This window comes from Rhodnius prolixus, unplaced genomic scaffold (genome assembly GCF_049639745.1).
Source record: "Rhodnius prolixus isolate KJV_2025 unplaced genomic scaffold, Rpr scaffold_1, whole genome shotgun sequence".
Lineage (NCBI taxonomy): Eukaryota > Metazoa > Arthropoda > Insecta > Hemiptera > Reduviidae > Rhodnius > Rhodnius prolixus.
In genome coordinates this window covers 17,175,831-17,198,189 of record NW_027411581.1, presented here as the reverse complement: position 1 = coordinate 17,198,189, position 22,359 = coordinate 17,175,831, and the positions used below count along the sequence as shown (strand labels likewise).

At 31.2% G+C, this 22,359-nt stretch overlaps 2 protein-coding genes across 3 annotated transcripts; one reads left to right on the top strand and one right to left on the bottom strand.

Moving 5' to 3' along the window:
• Positions 1-1,019: 1,019 nt before the first annotated feature.
• LOC141456018 (CIMIP2 protein CG18335-like) lies at positions 1,020-11,793 on the bottom strand. 2 transcript variants are annotated; one of them, XM_074131598.1, is made up of 8 exons: positions 11,654-11,793; positions 9,860-9,977; positions 8,704-8,842; positions 7,109-7,241; positions 5,919-6,094; positions 3,640-3,805; positions 2,711-2,948; positions 1,020-1,230 (listed from the first exon to the last, which is right to left on the bottom strand). In XM_074131598.1, exons 3-8 carry the CDS (start codon positions 8,818-8,820, stop codon positions 1,161-1,163), a joined length of 900 nt encoding a protein of 299 aa, XP_073987699.1. In that variant the 5' UTR covers positions 8,821-8,842; positions 9,860-9,977; positions 11,654-11,793; the 3' UTR covers positions 1,020-1,160. The 2 variants fall into 2 exon arrangements, with proteins under 2 accessions (XP_073987699.1, XP_073987691.1); XM_074131590.1 differs by lacking the exon at positions 9,860-9,977 and having other exon boundaries at positions 11,654-11,792.
• On the top strand, positions 11,793-18,426 carry LOC141456010 (uncharacterized). Its single transcript, XM_074131576.1, has one exon. It carries the CDS (start codon positions 15,279-15,281, stop codon positions 16,464-16,466), a length of 1,188 nt encoding a protein of 395 aa, XP_073987677.1. The 5' UTR covers positions 11,793-15,278; the 3' UTR covers positions 16,467-18,426.
• The last annotated feature ends 3,933 nt before the right edge of the window (positions 18,427-22,359 follow it).

Sequence of the window (22,359 nt, the reverse complement as noted above, 5' to 3'; positions counted from 1 at the left end):
GATGCGATCATAATTGGCTAGTGGAGTTCCATTACGAGTATTTCCCTTGTTTTAAAATGATATGATATGAAAATCCATGATAATTCTCAGATCCATTTTCTCAGAACACGTTTCATCTGAGTTGTATTTTTTTTAATTGCGTAGCTCCAAACTGGGGTAGAATAGAATTAAGTAGGCTATATTGCGACTTTCTAAAAATTGTCCAGAGCCTTAATATCCATTCCCCGATACACTTCAAACCAGTGAATTAGGCTAGATCCTTTATTTGTGTATTCCAGAATAAACGTTGATAAAGCCCCAAGAGTTTCATTCCTTGTCCATTCCAGATACATTTACCCAAAAGATAAACTTGAATAGTTGGATTTAACTGTGACTTCTTGGCATTGAATTGCCATTTGTTTGTTGTTTTTTTTTTTAGATAATTTTTTGTATTTTTTTAAGTAGGCTCAGTTTGATTTGCGCGAAATTACAAATCACTTTCTGTTTTCTCCGTTACTGCTACCAGATCGTCATCTGAAAAGTATATACTGGCATTGACTAGGAAAATAATTCAGTTTTAATACAGAGTCGAGATAATCCACAATAATCAATCCAACACTCAGGACCTCAAACTCAAGACCACAAATTATAAAGCACAATTCAAAATAACCATGTGAATTTTGGTAAAATAGTCATATCCGGGAGCCATGCTCTCCTTACATTTTGAGATCACGTATGAAATTTGTTTTAATGGTGAATGGTGCTAACCATAGAATGATGCGTCATTAAACTGCGAATGAAATTGCTCCACTTCTGCTGTTATTACTTATTGATGGTGTTCCTTCACTGAATCTCCAATGTATCAGCTATCAGATAATGTACGGATTTATGTTGAAAGTCGAAAAAGAAGATATAATATCAAAATTAAATAATAATGTTAAACGAAAGAAATAAAAATTTAAATTCCTTCTTAGTACTGACGAGTAAGAAACAGTAATTTAACTGGTTGTACATAACATTTATAAAAAAAAAATTCATTAAAGTAAATTTGATTTATTAAAATTCAATATAAATTTATACTGAAAAATGGAGATTTGAACATAGAATAAATTGGGGTAGTAACTTGCAACAGTATTTTAGTTGCAATTTTGCAACTCTAAGATCCGTAAGAAAAGTGTGCTTCAGTTCGTTAAATCTCCTCTCTGCCATTTTTTGGCGTCCCGGGTTACTTCTCCGAAAGTCTTGCCATATCTGAAAAATCAAGTGATATGGTTTGAATTTCTACGCCATAAAATGTTATGAAATTAAGTAAAAAATGTGGTTAATAGAGATGTTAACTGGATATGTATGTATATGCTAAATGATTCAAGCGAAATTTTTTATTTAAGGATCTGTTCAAATTAATTTTATTTTTATAATACTCTGACACTTGAAAAAGGTCCCATTTTTACTTGATAATGTTTGGTATGAACACAGTACTATCAACTTTCTGCCATTAGAATTCTCAAAGTTTTTAAAAACATAATTTTTTAGAATTAGACACAACTTTGTAATTAAAAATAGATTCCATGAGGTTTACTACTAGTCTACGCTATCGCTATCCAAGACCTTTTTGCATCCATTAATTAGAACACGTCTCCAGTCTTGCCTGCTACCTGAGAATTGTTAATCTAGAAGCGGTTATTAGTAAGATTTTATGAACCAAAGGGCCGAATCCTAAGCCATCCTACCTCTTAATATTGTGTATTGGTAATATGCTCACTGTCACAGATGTATTATACATTTCAATTTCTGACAAAACTTAAATAGGCCAATATGCATTGTTTCATCAGTGGGCAGTAACTTGTATAGGGGACCTTCATTCAATTGAATAGTCGTTCTCGTTTAGTTCAACAGTAAACATAGGCGAGTTGCAAATCTTTCGCGTGCCTGGCCTGAGGTTACCCACTACCATTTCTTTCAGGATTCAATTCACTCCCACCATATCATAATATTCGGAATGCCCAGATTCCCAGACAAGAAAAAAGTTGTTTTAATATTAACAAAACGTTGTTTTAACATTAAAAGGAACTGCTACACTATTCTTGAATTGTTGGAATTCATAGACAACCAATAAAGCCAAGGTCACGAAAAAATTTCTGCACGGAAGCTGGTTATCGTCTTATAATTTCAGCAACATTAATGATCACTGCTCTTAGCTCCGCCTGAACATCAGTGATAGTTTCTATTTGAATACAGGTATCAAACCTTAAAAACAATCCAACATACAACAAACCTATGTTGCATTTTGCGATTAAATTGCTTTGTCTAAGGAGTTTTTTAATGTTACCTGTATTTCTGGAATGGGTCTGTTTAGGAAGATTGAGAATTAAAGGAGAAAGTTCAAGTTCTAAAATATTCATTTCGAACTAATTCTTTCTCTTCGGAATTTGTCTTATCCTCTTAATTCTAAGGATAAAGTCAATTTAAATAAAGTTAATTATAAGTAAAGCTCAATAATGGAAAAAAAAGGGCTGAAACAGAGTTTTATTGTTTAAGCGCTATAACAATAATGATAAATAATGATTGTAACCCCGAATGTAATAAGTTGAAAATTCATGAATAATTTCTTGGATGTAATAGATTATTCAAATTTTGGTAATATGAAATTAGGCTACAAGCCAAGGGACAAATATTTTTTTATTGCGAATTGACTGTTGTCATAGTGCCATTAAAAAATATTTTCACTTACCTGAATTGAATACCAGGTACAAAACCACCATAGTTCGGTATAAGACCATGCTTTTCTGAGTAAATATGATGAGGAATGGAAACAAGGGCAGGTTGGTCTCTTAAAGTACCCACAGGAGCCCACTCTGTACTCTTCATTCTGTTGAATTTAAAAGAGAAATCCTTCAAGGCGCTATTAGTTGCATTCTGAAAGTTTTCACCAAATTTCGAATAACCAAAAGGAACATGCCCTGCATAACCTGTTGAAAATTAATTTTGAAAGGCATAATTATTAGAAAACAATAAGTACATGCACTAAACTTCAATTAAATCTATGTATTTTAGCTTGAAGACAGAACGTCTTATGGTTTTCCATTTAAGAGTATTTTTGTTTCTTTTCAATTAATTTTTGTTTTAATATGACATATAGTATATGGATATGGGTTTGCCTGGGTATGAATAGGTTCCTATGTAAGCATGGAGGAACCGGTGGATTTCAAGGCTGTCAATGTGAAAGTGTTTTTCTTGTTGCAATCGTGATCTATATTTATTGTATATACCTATATATTTTTTTTATAACAGCAGAAATAAAGCTCTACTTTGCAGCTTCTCCGAAATAAATAAAATAAGAATTTTGAAAGAAAGAAAATAAGTGCATAATTTTTCGGAGGCGACCAGAGCAGATCACTCTTAAAGCTGCCATTTAAGTATACCTGAAAAATAGGTATTATTTTACAGAACAACCATATACAGGCAGAAGTGGAAAATATCATAACTTTTTTGTCTGAATTGATTCGGGGACACTAAATCCCTTATTTCGAAGAATGAAGACATTTAATTTAGACGCTAAAAGAAAATTAGTATTTTCTTAATTTGTACCCCTAATTTATTTAGTATTTATTTATCTATTTATTTAGTATTTAGTTAATTTGAATAGTTAGTAGAAGTAACCTGGTATAAAATATTTTTCCTCATCAAGGCCGTCTAATGAGTATGGCAACTTTGGTTCTCTTGTTTCGAAACATTTAGATTCTTCGTCTCTGAATACATTTCTGATAATGCTGGTGTACTCAGGTCTTACTTCTATAAGTGGCAGTGTAAATTCGTTTTTTAATAGCTGCAAATGTATTTTTATATTAAAATATTGCAATCTGAGATATAGAACGTTAGATACACATTTTTAGTAAATGAACTTTCCAACCAAAATCAAATGTTAAAAAATCAATTATAAGTAAATTTCAAGAAATATGCAAGTACAGCATCAAATAACAAATTTCGTGTGAAGATTCATACTATTTCCTCTTTTATCTAAAATAACATTCTGGAAATTATATGCTAAAAAAATGTCTAAAAACCTCAAAATGTATAGGGTGAAATAGCACTGCTACTCAACCAATTTTCTTCTAATTCTGGAATTTAATTACATACTGAATTCCTAATTTTTCAAAGATTAAAAGCTCTTTAATTTCGTCAGGCAAAGAACTGGCAAACAGCACTATGTCATCTGCATAAGGCAGGAGCAAGATATTGCTTGAATCAATTGGAAGTGATGAGGCACTCTTACATTCAAAAAACTGTACATAAATAAGTTAAATAATGAGGGTGAAAGAGGTTCTCGCTGTAAGACACCACTAGTTACGTCAAAGTCAACCGTTCTTCCAAAATTAGTTAATACATACGTATATCATATAGACAATTTATTATCGTAGTTATTTTAGAACCAATTTCCAATTTTATTAATTTTGCCATAATATAAAATGTGATATAAGGTCGAAAGTCTTCCACGAATACATCAAAAACGTGTTCTTATTCTAAGCGTATAACAGAAGCGAGAACAAACGAATTTATCAGTACACCCTCTGAAACCATTGTTCTCTGTTCCTCTGTTAAATGAATTATTTTCAACCCAATTATTTAATAATTATTTAATCTGTTCATCAATATTGAAGTAAACAGCTTTAGAAGACTATTTAACAGTGCCATCCCCCTATAATTCTGAGGATCTGACGCATCACCTTTCTCATACAACATTTTCAAATCAATTAAAACCTAAGTTCTAGGAATTTCCTGGTCCGCATTATCAAACAGTAAATTTTTAGAATACAATTTTTCCAAACTGCAGAAAGATTACTGTAAAGTTTATAGGAAATCAAGTCCATTCTAGGAGCTTAGTTAGGTTTACAATCGGCCAGAACTTGGAGTTCACTTAGATTTCTGGCTCCAATCCACTATTACTGTAACATCCAGGACTATCCTTGGAGGGTAATTATAAGAGTAAAACTAATGCAATCTTTCAAGTCTATTGCTGGTTCCTCATTCTTTTAAGGATACATGCCTTTAGTACAGGACAAAAACTCTTTGGAATTCTGCGCCGCTGAAATTTTTTTTTATCGTTAAATTTTTGAACTGTTTCTTCTTATATTTTAATTAAATTTCCTCTGAACTAGAAAAAGCTCCAATGCTTTAATGTCATTCTTATTTTTACACTATTTTCTATTTCAATAATTCAAAGATACAGTCTCAGTGAAACCATTCATTTTATTTTACGTTAACAATTACTAACTTTTTGAAATCTAATCATTTTTAGAATGATTTTGATTTTGATTTAGCTCATCGCAGTGATCACTATTAAAGGTACAGTTGTTTGGTACTGCCAACTAAATTACTGTATTTCACTTATAAATTCTTTAAGAATTAAGAAAAATTATCATTCTAAATAAATTTTGTTTTATATATAGTCCAGATCAGAGCGTGCGCCGTGAAATATTAGTAATTTCAGCGAACAAGCAAGGTGATTGCGTCTTTTTCTTCTTCTTCTTCTTCCTCCCTTGGCCCACAGCCCTTGTAGGGCCTTGGCCTCCTTTAGCAGACAGTCCCTACTACCTGTCCGTGGCTGGTTTTAAGTTTGCAGCTGGACTAATTAATAAATGATTAGATGGAGGTTTACATGAAATTAGAAGGATTAAAACTGCACAGAAATGTTTAAATATGGTTAAATTGTTATAGTAATAAGTGAAATTTCTATGATAAAGCTTTATCTGATTTTCACAGGCTTCACAACTTATTTTTAATGTTTTCCCTTTTTGTTTTGGCGCATTGACTAATATAGTCATCAGCGCCCCTGTTATTTTATTCCATGAATAAGATCCTCACAAGCTTTGATGGCTGCATGTTTCTCATTCTTAACGTTTTAAAAAATAAATGAAATACCATTTATTTCTTGGACTCACTTGCTTGTCGGCGATAGTTTGAACCTCCCTTTTGCCATATCGCATATCATTAATTTTTTCTAATTCTTTACGAGTTCTGTGTTGCTTTTTGAGTCTTTCTTTTAAACAGGACACAGTTTCTTCAGCCTTTTTCGTACGTGGCATTCCATATGTATCGTTTGTTTTGGGTAAGTGGCCTGCAAGCAGTTTATGCTTCTTTCAGAGTTGTTTAAATATGGAGGAAGGACTAATGATTTCGTTTCCAAACTAATTATTTTATGTTTGAATATCAAGCATTAATAAGCGGTTCATCAAATATAAGAATAACTTATAGTATAAAAATGTAACTATACTAAGAAGTTCTGATCTCAAACTACTACTTTTTATTCTGTACAAATTTATTGTTAGAAATATATAAATATTAGTATGGTTCAATTTAATTTTATTTGCTAAAATTTTCTCCAGTTTACAAAGTAATAAAAGTTTATAACAATATAATATAAAGGGGAGAGAAATATTGAATATTCTCCCCTCGGAGTGTGTGCAATTAGTATGTAGTTGAACGATTTTATTTGCAGCGGGTTTAGAATTATGTATAAAATAACAACCTTCTCTAGATTTAAGAATTCTCAGGGGAAAGAGTCTCTAACAAAGTACTTCGCCTTATTTAAGTTTAAATAATTTTTCGTTAAGGCAGTACAAGTTTGAATGCTCACTAGGCAATAATGATTTAATCATCTGAATATTTCGTTGATTGAGAGTATAAACCAAAATTGTATTCCATAGGGATAAAATAACCGCAATTGCTTTATTTATAAAGGAAAGCATACCAAAAGAGTTTTCATGAAGTTCCTTCGTCGATTATGATAAAAAAGGAGATTTTGGGAGTCGATTTCTAATGTCTGTGGCTCCAATTCATTTTCTTGGTCAAGATTTTTGTTGGACGCTCCAAAGGTGAAGGATTATCTGCCATCCCAACATGAGTGAAAAAATGTTCAAGAAAAAAACCAGAAATTTAGTGGCGCTAATGGCCTAAGCAGTCGTTCCGCCAAAAAATTAAATAATAATTTAAATTCAAAATATTAAAAAACTTGGAACAGGTACTGCAGGTGAGGCCACTGCGATATGTAACTAAGCTTACATAGATTCTAGATCTATTTCTTGATAAATTTACATTCGTTTGAAAAATCATGCTGTACTCAATCTTTTACCTGCATAACCTGGTGATATTGGAAATTTATATTTTTCATAGTAGTCCATATCATCTCGATCTAATTCCTCATCTCTTTCTAATGGTGGAACTTTTGCCTGAACTTGGTCGCACTTTTCTTTTTTTGCATTAAGCTAAGAAGACAATTTACATTAGAATTAGACGGAACTTTAAATTGAAAAACAGAAAGAGAAAGAAATTAAAGTTAATTTTCAATTTTAAGAACAACCATTCAAATCATTCAATGTACTGCAGTTTAAGATAATGTATTAAATATATAAACCATTTTTTTAGTATTAAAAAAATTACAAATTTAATGCATTATTTTTTTACCGAAGGAGAGAATTTAATGGCTAATTTTTTAAGCGGGCTTAAAATTCTAATTAGCTACAAGCTCAGCGTGAAATACTTCGTTCTAATACCATTTTGAACATGAGTACCAAAATATTAATTCAATATTTGAACCGGACATGGGACTCAGTAGCATTTCCAGATTATCTATCTAGGTTAGGGGTCGAATCTTCTTCGGACACTGTCATTATTAGTGCCAATATTATCCTTTGATTTATACAATACAAAATTGAAGAATTGACAAAATTGTCGATAGTTTCATTAGTACTGCCAAATAGAAATATAAAAACCTTATACTTTGATCGTGACCATTTTATTATATAAAATATAATAAATAAATAAAAAATGAAATAAAATAAAAAAATAATAAATTTAGATAACATTTAAATAATTAAAAAAAAAAAAATGTATCTTTGCATTGTTTGTACTACATTTGTGATATTGTTCAGTATTTCTTTGTATATTTACTTGTATTGTCGCGCCAAACTTTTTTCTCCTTTTGTATGGGGCTAGACCCCAGATGCAAATTATAATATATAAATGTAAAATGTATAATTTTAAATGTTCCAATAAAAATACTAAATAAATAAATAAAAATAATACTTTGATCGTGTTAGGTAGGGTATAAATTAATTAATGATGAGAATAAAGAGTTTGTACTATTAGCAATAATTTCGTGTTTCTGGTTTCAGCACAATCGCTATAATAATTTTGAGAGAGTAAGCTGTTTGTTCACCCCAGCGGAATGAGGCTTTCAGTACTCCATAAGGACTGATCCTTTACTAATAGGAATAACGCTCAAATCCACCTCAGCCACGACTTGTTGCGGTGAGAAGGACCGTACTATTAAAGCCAGCTTTAGATGGTCAAACAACGCTTCTGAAAACATGGGTACTGTGAACGCAACTATATCTCTTCCTAATTTAACAAGAAAAACACGTATCAAAACAGCCAAAGATATATGGACCTAAACGGAGATGGATATCGTGGCATTGGATTTGACTAAATTTGACTCTTTGCCCGGGCCGAATACTATGAAGAATAATCTCTTTAAAGGAGCATTTCCACTTCTTTGTAGCACAGCCAGGTCTTCATAAAGGCCTTCGCTTCACAATTATATTAATTTATCTAAGTTTCCTTAAAGAAGCTTACCTTGGCTAAGTAATTTTTGTGTGTCCACTTAATGATAATCTAGCTGAATAGAAGTAATAGTAGAAATACTAACATTTTAATAAAGTACCTTACCATATAATCACCAACTTCAGTGTCTGATAGAACAAGTTTATGGCTATGCCTAACTTGTGGATCTAACAATATTTTATGAGATAATGCACTGTAGGAAGAACCGAATCGACTTTTCATTTCTGGGCAATGGCCGGTGTACCTAAACAGAAGAATTTAAAGAATAAGTTCTTAAAAGGTTGTGGTGGTGGTGCACCCTCTGTCATTAGCAGGTCTTGGATTTAATTCCGACATTACTGCTGGTAATGGGTAGGTTTTTCTTTAATACACATATTAGCCTGGAAACTGGCAGCAGTTCATGAGCACCAATGAACTTAGATGTGACCTTTTGAATTTAATGAAGAAATACATTCATGTATTAAAGAAATATTTCATGTCTAAGATCTTTTTTTTAAAGATTTCTTTAAAAGATTAATTTTTTTTTAAATGGAAATTCTAATAACTAATTTTTAATTTTACTCCTGCTTAAATTAAAACAGAAGTGATAATAAAGAAACCAAAGGTCAACATAACTCAAATTAAAAACAAAAAGCAGCCATATCATTACTTATACATATGTATATTATTATTATTTGTCCTGCTTTGTTTTTTATTTTTGTTATAATATTTAGAGAAATGAATAAATATCTTTGCATTCTTATATATGCAATTACTGCTATATATTATCAAGTAATTAAAAGTTCTTTCTGCCCTTATACTTTTTCTTCCTTAGAGCCACTTCGCTGTAGCTGTATGGACAGATTGGACTGTAAAACAGTGTCCAAAAGTCGGTGGTGCACTCTTTGCGCCAATGTTTCGACGTAGGAGCACCTTAATAATGATAATAAAAAAATCTGTTGTTAAAATTCATACAACTTTTTCTTATTAATATTCTTAAAGTGCTAATCCATACATTTTCTTTAAACTCCGAACGTTTATGTCACATTTACTTATTGATCACTTTAGAGAGAATCTACCCACCCTCTCTAACTGAATGAAGTGATATTCTACTTTAATTTCTTATTGACTAATTTCATTCTAATTAAACCTTGCAGTTTTACACGTTATGCAGTAAATAAGTAATTTGCTCTTTGGCCATTTTATCGTCCTCCTCCATACGCCTAAAAGTAAGGCAGTTTGTTTAAAAAAATATAATTTTCTTCTGTCTGCAGTCCCTTACCATTAAGTATGTGTTAAGAAAAATTAATATTTCTCGTGAAAGTTTAAAAGTGCGCTCCCTAGCGGTTAGAAATGCTGATTCCGGCAACCTTCTCATGACGGCGCAGGTTCTGGAGTATCTGCAAATTGCGGGTTAATTAAAATACTCGTACTTTTGTCACTCTAAATTTAGATTCGAAGGATATATCGAATTTATCAGATCTGCACGGTCACACAGTTAAGGGATTTTTTTCTAAGTCCCGTATTAAACTGTCATGTCCCAAATCTTTGAACGGGAGGTAGATTATGGATGCTAATTAGTCGGTTGGCTGATCATGTTAGTGAAAATAAAAATTTTTCTAAATCCGGAGTTTGGGAGAATATGTAAGTTTAATCCTTTAAGTTGGAAATGTTCACATCAAGGTTTCTATATTTTGATGGTCCTGGATTTATCATTTCAGAGATAACTTGATTAAAAATATTTAAAATAAACAAAAATCTGGGTAACTGCCAAGTCGTCTATATTAAGGACCTTATTGCTCTTCTATACAGTTATTTTGTATTTTATTTATTATTACTTTCATTTATTACTTTTTTATTTTTATTTTTCGGCACATCGACAACTAGGTCATTAGCATTTCTACACAGTCATCAACACTTTTTTTTTTATCTTCTTTAAATTAAATTTCATCTGTTGTAATTGGCACGCAGATCTATCTTTGTGCATTCTCTCAAAAATTAGGTCATTGAACAGCAAGTTAAGAAAAACATTAATGGTAGTAATCCTTTTTTCCACACCGAAACCTTTAACCCTAGATCCAATGAAATTATCTTTTTTTTATCTTTCACTTTTTATATTGTTTTTGTGTAAATAAGGTGCGCCTACTTGTGAGCTATTGGTGTGCGGTCTGTTTCAGTGAATTGCCGGTCTCTGAACAAAGCTTTCTCGTTAAGAAACAATAGTGCGCTGTAAGAGTCTCTTTTGAAAAGAAAATCTAAGTGTAAGCACCGCACTCGAATTAAATATCTCTGCGCGGTGATCCAGTGCACAAATCACTCAGTTAATTCCTTCTCTCTTTCAATGAGTTTGTTACTAGTATCCCCTGTCTTCCCAGTAAGAGATTATATTACATTTGAACGTAATACTACTTTAATGATGACTAAAAAGTTGCTTTTACCACAAGACTATCCCACATCCCCCTTTTTTTTGTTTGACTACACATGAAATGCTATGTGACTAAAAACGAAGTTGTGTTGCTTAGAAATTGAGCATTCATTTGTCAAAATATAAGGATAACAGACATTTATTGGAGTACCTTAAAGAATAAATTACAATGCATGAATTTCAAGATGTTTTTCCGGAATGTTGAGCTCATTGATTGTAATTTGAAGAGTTATTGTTATGTTGTTGTTGGGAAAAACTGAAACAATATCCCTTAAGGCAGGAATTAGCATGGAGTGATTTTATTCCTCCTGCCAACCTACATTAAATAGAGCTTTCGTCTTTATGAAATTGTTATTAAACCAACCAGTCTTAACAAGATTTACTGGGGTTCTCTAAAAGTTTTTTTTTGTAATTATTCTTTTAATTCCTGAATAGTTAGTACTAATAAATGTGCTTTAATCAAAGTCACTGTCATCTGAGTAATGGTTAAACTTGTGAAGTCATTAAATTCGGCTCATTAAAAGTTATCTCATATATTCATATTAAAGAGAGAAGAGCATAGTTTACAGTAATTAAAATTCATAGTTCACATTTTAAAAATTCTTGTCAGTTTTGTCTTTTATTTGTCTTTTTCTTTTTTTTTTTACTTACCCCTTTAAGTAATAAGGCTGTTTAGGAGTTATTACGTGTGACATCTTGAAATTTTCGATTAAATTATGAAAACAAAGTGAAAAATTTAGATGTTTTAAGAATTCCGTTTTTAATTTTATTAAATGTTAAGTAAATCGTATCGTGGCAACGCCAAGTTTTAGACATATTGCCCACCTTAAAAAAAAAAAAAAAAAAAAAAAAAATACAAATAAAAAATGGACAAAATTATAAAAGAGAAGTTTTGACTTATTAAAATTAACTGTGATACTGTGATATTGTGCTTATGACAAAATTAGTTCATAATGAATTTTTAAAAGGATTGAGTTTGCAACCGTAATTTTATCCACCATACTTGCTTATTTCTTTTAATTTGGAATAGTCCGTTTTCCATTACATAAAATTTTTTAAGTATTTTTATCAAGTTTATGTACCATGTTTTATATCTTAAGAGCTTTGTTCTTTACGTTGACCTCTACAGCTTCAAGTGAAGCGTTGTGAAAACAAAATATCAGATAAATCTTTCACTCTAAGGGTCTATCAGAAAATCTACCAATTATAGACAGTTTGTGTATAGAGAGATTATTATTAACATTAAAGAGATTATTATCAGATCTATCTTTACTAATTTCCAATGTAAAAATTAATACTTCTTAGGTACTAACAGTTTTGTGAACATTTATCGGAAAACTTAGGTTTTTAATGACCACTTCATTCGTTTTGTGGTTATTTTTGCAATTATACTCCGTTTTGACCGTTAGATTAAGGGAAGATCAACCGATACTATCATAGGGGCACGCGACGGAAAAGCTCGGTTGAACACACCGCTTGCAATTTGAATTACAAATGCGGGTACAAGCATGCTGCGCAGCTGGTAATTATTAGTTTACCTTATGGCATTTGCAGCCAGGCGTAAAGATTACATAAATTAATGTTAATAACTGTACTAATCATCTAATAGTTTATCGATTCATTACGATGGAGCACAAATATTTCATTGAAACACATATTCATATGTTGTCTGCACTAAAAACATAATTTTATAATCTAAAAATTGGGCTTAAGTGTAGATTTGATTAAACTCGGTAAATAGAGAAGAATCCCTAAGTAAAACTGAAAAGCACAAGATTTTGCTCCTCTATAGATTCCAACGTTTAGCCATTCACGCTCTTTGCACTGACAGGAAACATTGAATACTTTAGTGTCGTTCCTTATTTTTCCTGCGATACACAAAATCTTCAATGAGTCCCGTCAAGAGCCTTACCAACGTCAGTCCGGTCTGGTTGTAGTTTTTTAGGCTTACTAAACTCGCGCAATTAGCTAATAATGAACTTTTTCGCCTGGCACAAGTCTGGGCGTTCATCCTCCATCGTTAGAACTATTTGTGCGTAATAAAATGGTCCGTGAATATAGGCGTGATTATTTGGGTGAACACACTCGATCAATAAGACGATATTTTGTTTAAAAACTATCTGGCAGCCAGATATCAACCGAAAGGGCACTTCCCAATGATATTGAATGTTATTCATAAGTTATGAATGTTTGAGTGAGAATGTTATTTTATCCATTGTTTTGAGATTTTCTGATCCAATGATCAGAGCTCCAATGATTTCTTTTAAAATATTGAATGTTCTTTGCAAACATATGTTTTTAGAACTTATATTTTTTGAAACATTATTTCAGAAAAGTTTTGTTAAGGAACATCTTGGACAGGCGGTGGTAGATTTTCCCGTAAAGTATTAATTTAGGGTAGTGTAATAAATTATACTACTCAATTTTTTTTTTAATTTACATTTTTCATTCTTTTTAGGCTTTAATATAAAATGAAAATAAAACTTTCTTTGAACTTTTTATAATCATTGTGCTGATATGGATCTATTTGAAATATTTCCCTTAAAAATGCTTTTTAAGGCATAGCTGGTGGAAAGCGGGGATAAGTTTCTCTCTAATGTGTCATTTAAATATAAAATGAGGCCTTCATTAGCCGAATAATGAAAATATAAATTCAAAGTGTAAGTATAAAATTCCAAATTCGAAGAGAAGCGGTTGAATGAATGTTCAAGTTTTCTTTACCTTGGTGGTTTTAGTGATTATTTAGAATTTTATTATGAAGTTTTTCTCGAAATATTTTCAAGTATAATAGATTAGCATTCTGCGAAACCATCTCGGTGTTGTTTTCTGATGAATTCCCAGCACTTTACACCTTGCGAAAACACTTGTTTCAGACTCTTGAAAGGCATAGTAGTTGCGTCGCTTAAATAAAAATTACTGGCTAAAAGCCCTGTTCTGAATGTTTTCAAGAAAACAAAGAACAGCTTTTGCCAGTGAGCTATGTTCACTATGATTTTCCTCAAGCGCATTGAATGAGAGTCTCTCTGCATTTGAATGTGCTGGGGCTACTATTGGGGTATTCCACAAACTTGAACCTAAGACCTCAATTTTGCATCAGGTTCAATATTTTAGACTTTCAACGGTAATCCTAAGTAATTTCAGACTCATATTCGAATATGGAATAAACACAAGGCTGAGGAAAGAGCGAGGACACTTTGGCAGACTCCATTTTTGTTCATCTCTGTCTTTTTAAAGTTGTGCTTTTTTCTGAACCTGGGAAAGAAAATGCAAGTATACAAGAATTTATTCTTCCTGGCAAGACACTTTGCCTTTAGTCATGGTAGATATTTTTATTCCCTCCTGAAAGAGTTACTTCTGATTCACCAGCCCTGCTTCCTTTAGTAATCAGAAATGCAATCCTAAAAATATTGCACAGATAAGAGTAGGTCACCTATTCACCATGCTGCACTGTTCTTCAAGTACTCGTATACCAGCTAAAACATGTCCTTACACAACTTCCTTACTGGACTAGACAGTTGTAATACTTATGAGTATTTGTGTGTGTTTTTGTGGGTTTCACAATATATACACATGGTGGCTATCTGGTCTGTGTACGTTCTGGGAGACGGTAACGTTGGCTTCCCTCTAGTTGTCTTCAATTCACTGTCAATCTAATAAAAAATGAAAATTGATAGCATCACGACAAAATAATCAAAAGAATTAAATATCTTTTAAACATCCCAAGTTTTTAGGTAGTTAACTGGAATGTAAGAATTGTTTTATACCTTCTCAATAAAATTTTTGCTTTCTGCCGTATTATTTGGCAAAACACTTACAAAATACCAATATATGCTCAAGTTTTTGTCATATTTCTTGATTATCTTTTTTATTCTTCTCTGTATTATTTGTATTGAGAAGCAAAAACGTGAAAAAATATTTGCTTTTCAGATTTTTTGTTTTGTTTTATTATAATTTTTAGTAAGTCATATCCAACTGCCAACAACGTCTAATTTATTATTGTTTAAACTGCTAAAATTGATTTATTGATTGATAGGATTGATTTATATATTGACACATTTCTGTGACATTTCACATAAGACTTTTGTTTATTTTTTTTTAATTTATCGAAAATTCAAGGTTCTTTTTGTGCCTGTTTATCACTAATTTATGTGACTTAATTTACTGATAGCGACGGTCGCTGTTATTGTACTGATAACAATAATAATGTGAAAGTTTAACCTTAAAAATAAGTACTGTCTCTTTAGTGTTGCTGAAGGAATATGGTGTTAATTTAGCGATGATGGACTTTATGTTACATTTAATAGTAAATAATGGTAAGTTTGGACCAGGTACATACTTGTCATCAAGTGCTAACAATGATTTTGGCATTGGATATCACTTTGGCTCAAAAATAACTTTTATGGCAGTGCTAATTAATCGAGGTAGTTCAATTGAATTTTTAGATATTGTATTAAAAAAACAACTGGATGGTGCAACAGAAGAGATGGTAGGTTCATTTAAAGACATTTTTATAAATGAACTACTTATGTACGATAAAGTGTTACCTTTGATAAAAGCAGACCGATTAAATATTTATCCAAAAATGTATTACGGTTTTGTATCACCAGATAAAGATTATAGTAACGACATTCTAGTTCTGCAAGATCTCAGACAACAGGGCTTTACCGTTGAACAAAAAAAATATCTTACTTTTGATCAAATTGTTTTAGCTTTAAAGAAATTGGGCCAGTTTCATTCCCTTTCTTATCTAGCTAAACGTGAACATGGTGAACAATTTTTGTCTGTCGTTAAATCACTAAGACAAAGAGCAATCAGTTTGGAAAATAAAAACCAATTGAATTATTTTGCAATAAATAGAGCTCTAAAGTATCTAATCTCTGAAGGAGTTGAAGTAGAGTTATTAAAAGAAGTTCTAAACAAACTTGTAGATATGAAAGCGACTACAAATTTGTTAATAAAGCCAGAAGAGCCATATTCCGTAGTCTGTCACGGTGATTTCTGCCTAAATAATTTATTGTACAAATATAACAGTGAAGGAGCTCCAATTGATTTAAAGTTTGTTGATTTTCAAACTTCAGTATATTCAACTCCTGCTGTGGATTTATCTTTTTTTTTGTACACAAACGTAGAGACAGTTACAAGAGAACAACATTGGGATGATTTTTTGAAGATTTATTGGAAATCATTTTCAGAAAATATTCAAGACTTGGAATTTAATTTCCAACAGTTTTTAGATCATTTTGCAAAGCGTGCGGTTTACAGTTTATGTATTTCAGCATTCTTTCTCCTGGGCATGTTACAAGAAAACTATAACATTCTTATGGAAGCATTGTATATGACTGATGAAGAACAAATCGAAATAGCAATGTCTTTGGGTGGAGAAAAAGGTACTGAAGCACTGGCTTGCATTTCTAAGCATATTTTAAAACATAAATACTTCCATAAGTTTTTAGAACTGTACTAATTATTTTTGGGATATAATTTCGCCAATTAATTATCATTTTTAAATTTAGTACGTTTGAAATATTGTTTAATTATTCATAAATTTTTCTATATAAACGAGAACCGTTTTTGAGTAAAAGCTCGTGTCTTAATTCAAAGCTACGCTTCTCCAAAGCTAGTGACCCTACATAACTAATGACTCTCTTTAAGGAAATTCTCCATTATCATTTTTATTCTTGGTTTTCCTGTATCCAATTTTCTCTCTCTAATATTGACTCTCTTGATGTGCATGGATCGAGTTTTTTCATTGAGGTTCAGGAAACCGAGTGTATTAATATAAAGATAGTAGGAGGATTTCTGCTTGCTCTTGGTTATGAGTAAGAGTTACCTGCCGTTTTGAATTAAAAGGTAATGTTTATTTATGCATACAAACAATCACCTACTAAAAATTAGTTGCACTAAAAACTATTAATGGTTTGATTTACTGAAACTTAACATTAATTTAATCATAATTGTGTATAATACATAACTATAAGTGCAGATTTGTGTCTGTATTTGTGCGGATAAATTCGTTTTAATGGTAATTCCTCAAATTGCAGTAAATTAATGATGTAGTTATTTTTTCTTAATATTTAATTCCTCAGTCAGTGACTCCTATAAAAGATTCTGAATTAAAAATCTTCTGTCCTAATGATGTTTACAAAAGATAACAAATATTGACAGCTCTACTTAAGTAAACTTACAATTTTTATTTATAAAGGATTTATTTCAGTACCCCGGAGGTATACAACACTATGTCAAATTTTTAATTTTTTACAGGAGAGCAAATGAAAGAGTTTTTTCTTACTTATAAGCCCACGGGAGTTTTTGCTTAAATCTTTGGTGGATAATAAGTAACATAGATGCACCATAATTGATGGTTGGGTAATAAAAAAAGAAATTTTGTATTAGAAACATTAAAAAAATGAATTTTGAAAAAATGTGCTCAGTGTTGTATACCTCCGAGGTACTGATTTAAAAACTATAAATTAGTGAATGTATGAACTTTTATTTGAAATGTGTACTTTCATCTCATTAATAATTTTTGAAAATTAATTTTAAATTAGAAGGTACTGTACGAACGAGTAGAAGCTGCTGATTAATCTTTATGAATTTTGTAAACAGATTGAAAATAATTATGATTTCAAATTTTATGCACTTAACAGCTTCAAACATTTTTTAAAGATATTATTCATTCATTGATTTGAAATGGAACAATCGGAGAGAAAAACACATATAATTATGTAATTTCTGGAATTTGGCCGGAGAAAATTAGATGAAAATAAATTTTGTAACTCATATATTTTTTTCTTTTTTCTAGGGATTATTCAGAAAGTATTTAGTGGTGAAATCGAAAGAACTTGGATTCTTTCTAAAAAAAAATATGTTTTGCTTAATAATGTTTTCTTTTTTATCTAAATATATTAAGTACCTATAACAAACAAAAATTTAATCCTTTTATTTTCACGTACATCGGTAACTTTTAACCGCCAGAAAGTGGTACGTTTCTAGTGATGAACTTCTTTTTGTAGTACATGAATTATGACAGAATGTCCTCTAGTGTTCACTTTAAACGTTTCATTAAGAGAAATTGAAATTATAATAAAAAAAACTCTGCTTTCAAAAAAACAATCCTTCCGGTCTCATGAGACTTCAAAGCGGATATTTACACTGAACACTCGTTATCTAAAATTGCAAATTTTTTCCTTGTTAGAATTAAATGGAATAAAAATCCAAGTGCCACGTACGCGCACTTACTTCCCTATGGAGGCATTACTTTTATATTAAAAAAAGAAAGAAAAGATATTGATGATTTTTGATTAGTGATATAAAAGAAAATTTATTAGGGAACGATAAGGAAATTTCATTATTATTTCATTATTTCATTTATTTATATCAATAAATAAGATGTATTTTGTCAAATGCGCAGTAAGTAGATAAGAAATAAATGTATTTTTATTTTTCTTAATTCTGTCCAACAGCATTTTACTTTAAATTTATTACTTTTAGTATATATTCTTAGTCCTGCTGTTGGTTCGATATAAAGTTTATATTATTATTATTATTTTGTTAATAAAAGCCAGCAATCCTCTTTCGCATTTGGGCATAGATTGGGTTTACAGTTTTCGTATTTTCATGTTTACTCACTTCTAGTCAAGAATCAACGTTTAACTGTTTCTTTTTTCTTTAATTCCACATTCGCAACTCTTATTGCTGTCAGATCTGATCCATTTTAAAAGCTTACTTGAAAAAAATACTTCAAAATTTTCCTTGACCATAAAATGTTTAGTGATCAAATATACTAAATCTAATTCCACACATTACGCCGGAAAATAACGCAAATCCGATTATTATTTATAATATAAGAACTCAAAAAATTATAAATACCGTTGTTAAAACAATCAAGAGTCAAGTGACGCTTGACAGTAGACTCTGATTTTTATCTTCCTCACGTCTTATATCCATCATCAAAGATTGATTAATGTATGTAGTGTAGGAAATTTGACTTCAATTATGTTTTCATCTCAAACTACACTTTTAATCAGTGATGTTATCCAGCACTGCGGTTCTAACCACATTTTGAACCCCTTGAATCAGCCCTGCTAGAAATCGTAAACTGAAAATTAAAGTACAAATGTATGTGATGTGTAATATTTCTTCGTGCTCCTCTGAGGAAGTCTTAGCACTGCAGAACATCAAATAGTAAAACTCTGGTTTTGGGGTGTGGCGTGATCATATATGTTAGCCATTATTTATGAATACAGAAGCATCGATCTAAGTATATATTGTAGACAATTTTTAAACAGTGAATTGTAAATAGACATGCAACATTTTCATCACTTTTTGAGACGTCTATACAAAAATTATCATTTTTAGAGGATTTACTTTCTGCTCTACTGTTTTCTGCTAATTCTGTTGAGGATCTACTTTGAAAATGATTGTCCGAGTCAAAACATTGATAAGATCATATTTGAATTTCGCTTTTATATTTCTAGAATTTCAATTTGATACAGAACTTGTAATTTTTTACTTGTTAATAAGGATGAGACTTTCGACCGATTACACCAAACATCCTAATGGATGACTTTAATAAGTCGGAGTTTCCTTTTTTTTATCAATATTTTGCTGTAAGAACTATTTCATTCTATTTATAGCTATTTTTTCATTCTTTTTGAATAACGATATTATTTTTAACCAACATCCCATATTCTTTTATTTCCAGATTCAACTATTTTCATGTCCACAATTACTTTGACCTTGTTCCGCCCATGTTCTTATTTCCTTTGTCCTTGACCTACTTCCAGTCAGTTGAGTGTCCCCTTCTACTCAAATCCTTTTGTCCATCCTTCACTCCGTCTAGGCTCTAATCGTCCACTGTTGCTATCTTGCTATTACTAACTAACTACGTGTAGTCATTCTTGAAAGAAATATTCCTAATTCCTGTTTGCCTAAATTCTGTTTCTACAGAATCGGTTCTTGCAGTCTTCTAAAGTTGAAGAAATTTGAATATCAGGTTAACTTCTGTTATATAGCTTTGTTCAGGTTGCTAAATACCCTATTGAAGGAACAATTCACGACATAAAAAAGACTTGTTCAATTGAGGAAAGTCAGTGAAGGCGAAAATTATATAAGGCGCCCTTTAAAAGTCGCATTCGATGAAAGTACCAATAAAACAATAATTTGAGTAGTATGATGCAACAAGGAGTTGTTCCAAAGAAAGTATAAGCAAAACAAATGTTTAAGCGGGATTTGGATGGTTTTTACCAAGGATAAATTGAATGTTCTCATATGTATAGCTTCTAAGAATGACTAAGTTAGAAGTTAGCGCGCCTGATAAAGTTGTATTATTCGTTTTTTTTTTGTTTTTTTTTTAAAATTATCCTTAACCTCTTCATTAACAGCTTGTTTTAGTTTACATAACTACTTCAGGTATTTGCTTCTTGACAGAATAACAGGGCCAACGCCAAACACCAATAGGGTATAATTCCAATTTTGTAGTAATCAACTGGTTTCAGTTTTTCTTTCTTCAAGGTTCCGCGATCCACAAAAAAGAAGAAGAATAATAAGAAATTAAAAGCGGAAATTCTTTGGACGAACACTCATACAAATATTATCGCAATTTCCGTTAAAATACTTAATTGAAACTCCGAATTTGGATGAGAAAATAATTTTAAAAAATACAAATTTTATTCTGCAAAGTAACAATTTCACTCAACATACTTTCTTTAAATTTGTGGAACTTTTGCTTACATATTACGTTGCTGTTAGTATTATACTGGTAATGAGGCCTTTCATAAACTTAAATAACTCTTTAGAAGAAAGATTAACTCCTGCTTTAACCCGGTATTGCTGTAAGAAATATTTTCCAGTAAAAATGTTAGTACAATACTAAAAGTTAAAAGATCTTTATCTGGGTAGTGAGCATTTGATATTTGAAGACATCACTGAAACTGTCTTAGAGAAATTTAAAAAAAAAAAAAAAAATCGATTGAATAAAGAGGTACTGCCAATTGGTTTTCACCAAAAGCTTATTGGAGGATCCAATGGCAGCAATGAATCAAAATATTAGATTTGCTTTCTACGATATTATCACGAACCAGCAGACATAGGTACCATTTCAAGGGAATAATTACTAAGTTTGTTGTGCATTAAGAAATGAATGAATATGAGATGGAAATAAGAGAAAAACAAACAAGTGTTATGGTACATGTGAAAAAAAAAAATCTCTTTTAATAGGATGAGAAAACTTTCCTTCAATTGAAGCGCAAAAGAAAAGGAATACAAATAAACGAAGTAAAGAAATCTTCTTCAGTCTACTGGGACCTCAAAGCAAATATTTAAATGTAGTTTTTAATAAAAGGTAAGGTGTAAAGAAGTGATCTGTCTATGATTGCCAGAAGCGTGGGATAGGTTTAATGGTTGATGGTTTAAAAAACGCCTGATTGAGCGTGTCCCAGGTATGCAGTTTGTAACCAACATTTCCCAATAGAAAGTAAAACTTTCCTACTCTTTGCAGCTGCTCATAACTTAAACTGATGGTTTGAGCATTACCAAAGGATGCGAGGTATATTTCGATAATGCTAAATCGACTTTTTTTTTGTAAATGAATGTTTAACTTTTTGCAAACATGTGGAAACAATGCCAAATAGTGGCTGTTGGATATTTTAGTGTACTATACTCCAAGGGACATTTTCAATGGACTTCTTCAACAGCTTAGTACTTCTTTGATCTATAGGATCGAACACAAAGTTTGCATTTTTTGTTAGAACGTCTATGATTTTTTTAAGGATTCAAAATTGGCGAGGAATCGGGCAAATAAAAACAACAACTCGTCTTTTTTGCCAACGTTTCGACAAAAATGTATTGTCTTCTTCAGGGCGTGGCTATGCGGGTTGATTGAGTTACAGAAAACTGCTGGTTTTCAGAAACTGATGTTTTCTGTAACTTAACCAACCCGCATAGCCACGCCCTGAAGAAGACAATACATTTTTGTCGAAACGTTGGCAAAAAGACGAGTTGTTGTTTTTATTTGACCGATTCCTCGCCAATTTTGAATCCTTAAGTTAATAATTTACGGCCACGAAACCTATATCATTTAACTTACTCAAGAAATTTTTGCTCTTGAAACCTCTGAACAAAGTCTATTTTGCTTTTGATACAATTTCTAACATTATATCTTCACTTGTTTTGTGAAAAAAGAAATGACTTTCTCTTACTAGAAATTATTGATATTTCTTTTTCAAACTCGCAAAACACTAGAAGTTTCAAATACATATTTTTCTGCATCAAAACATTTTTTTAGTCTTGTTGTTAACGGAAGTGGTTCATGGATCTTGATAGTAGTTGTACAGGTAGTGGAGTTGTTGTTTGGTAGG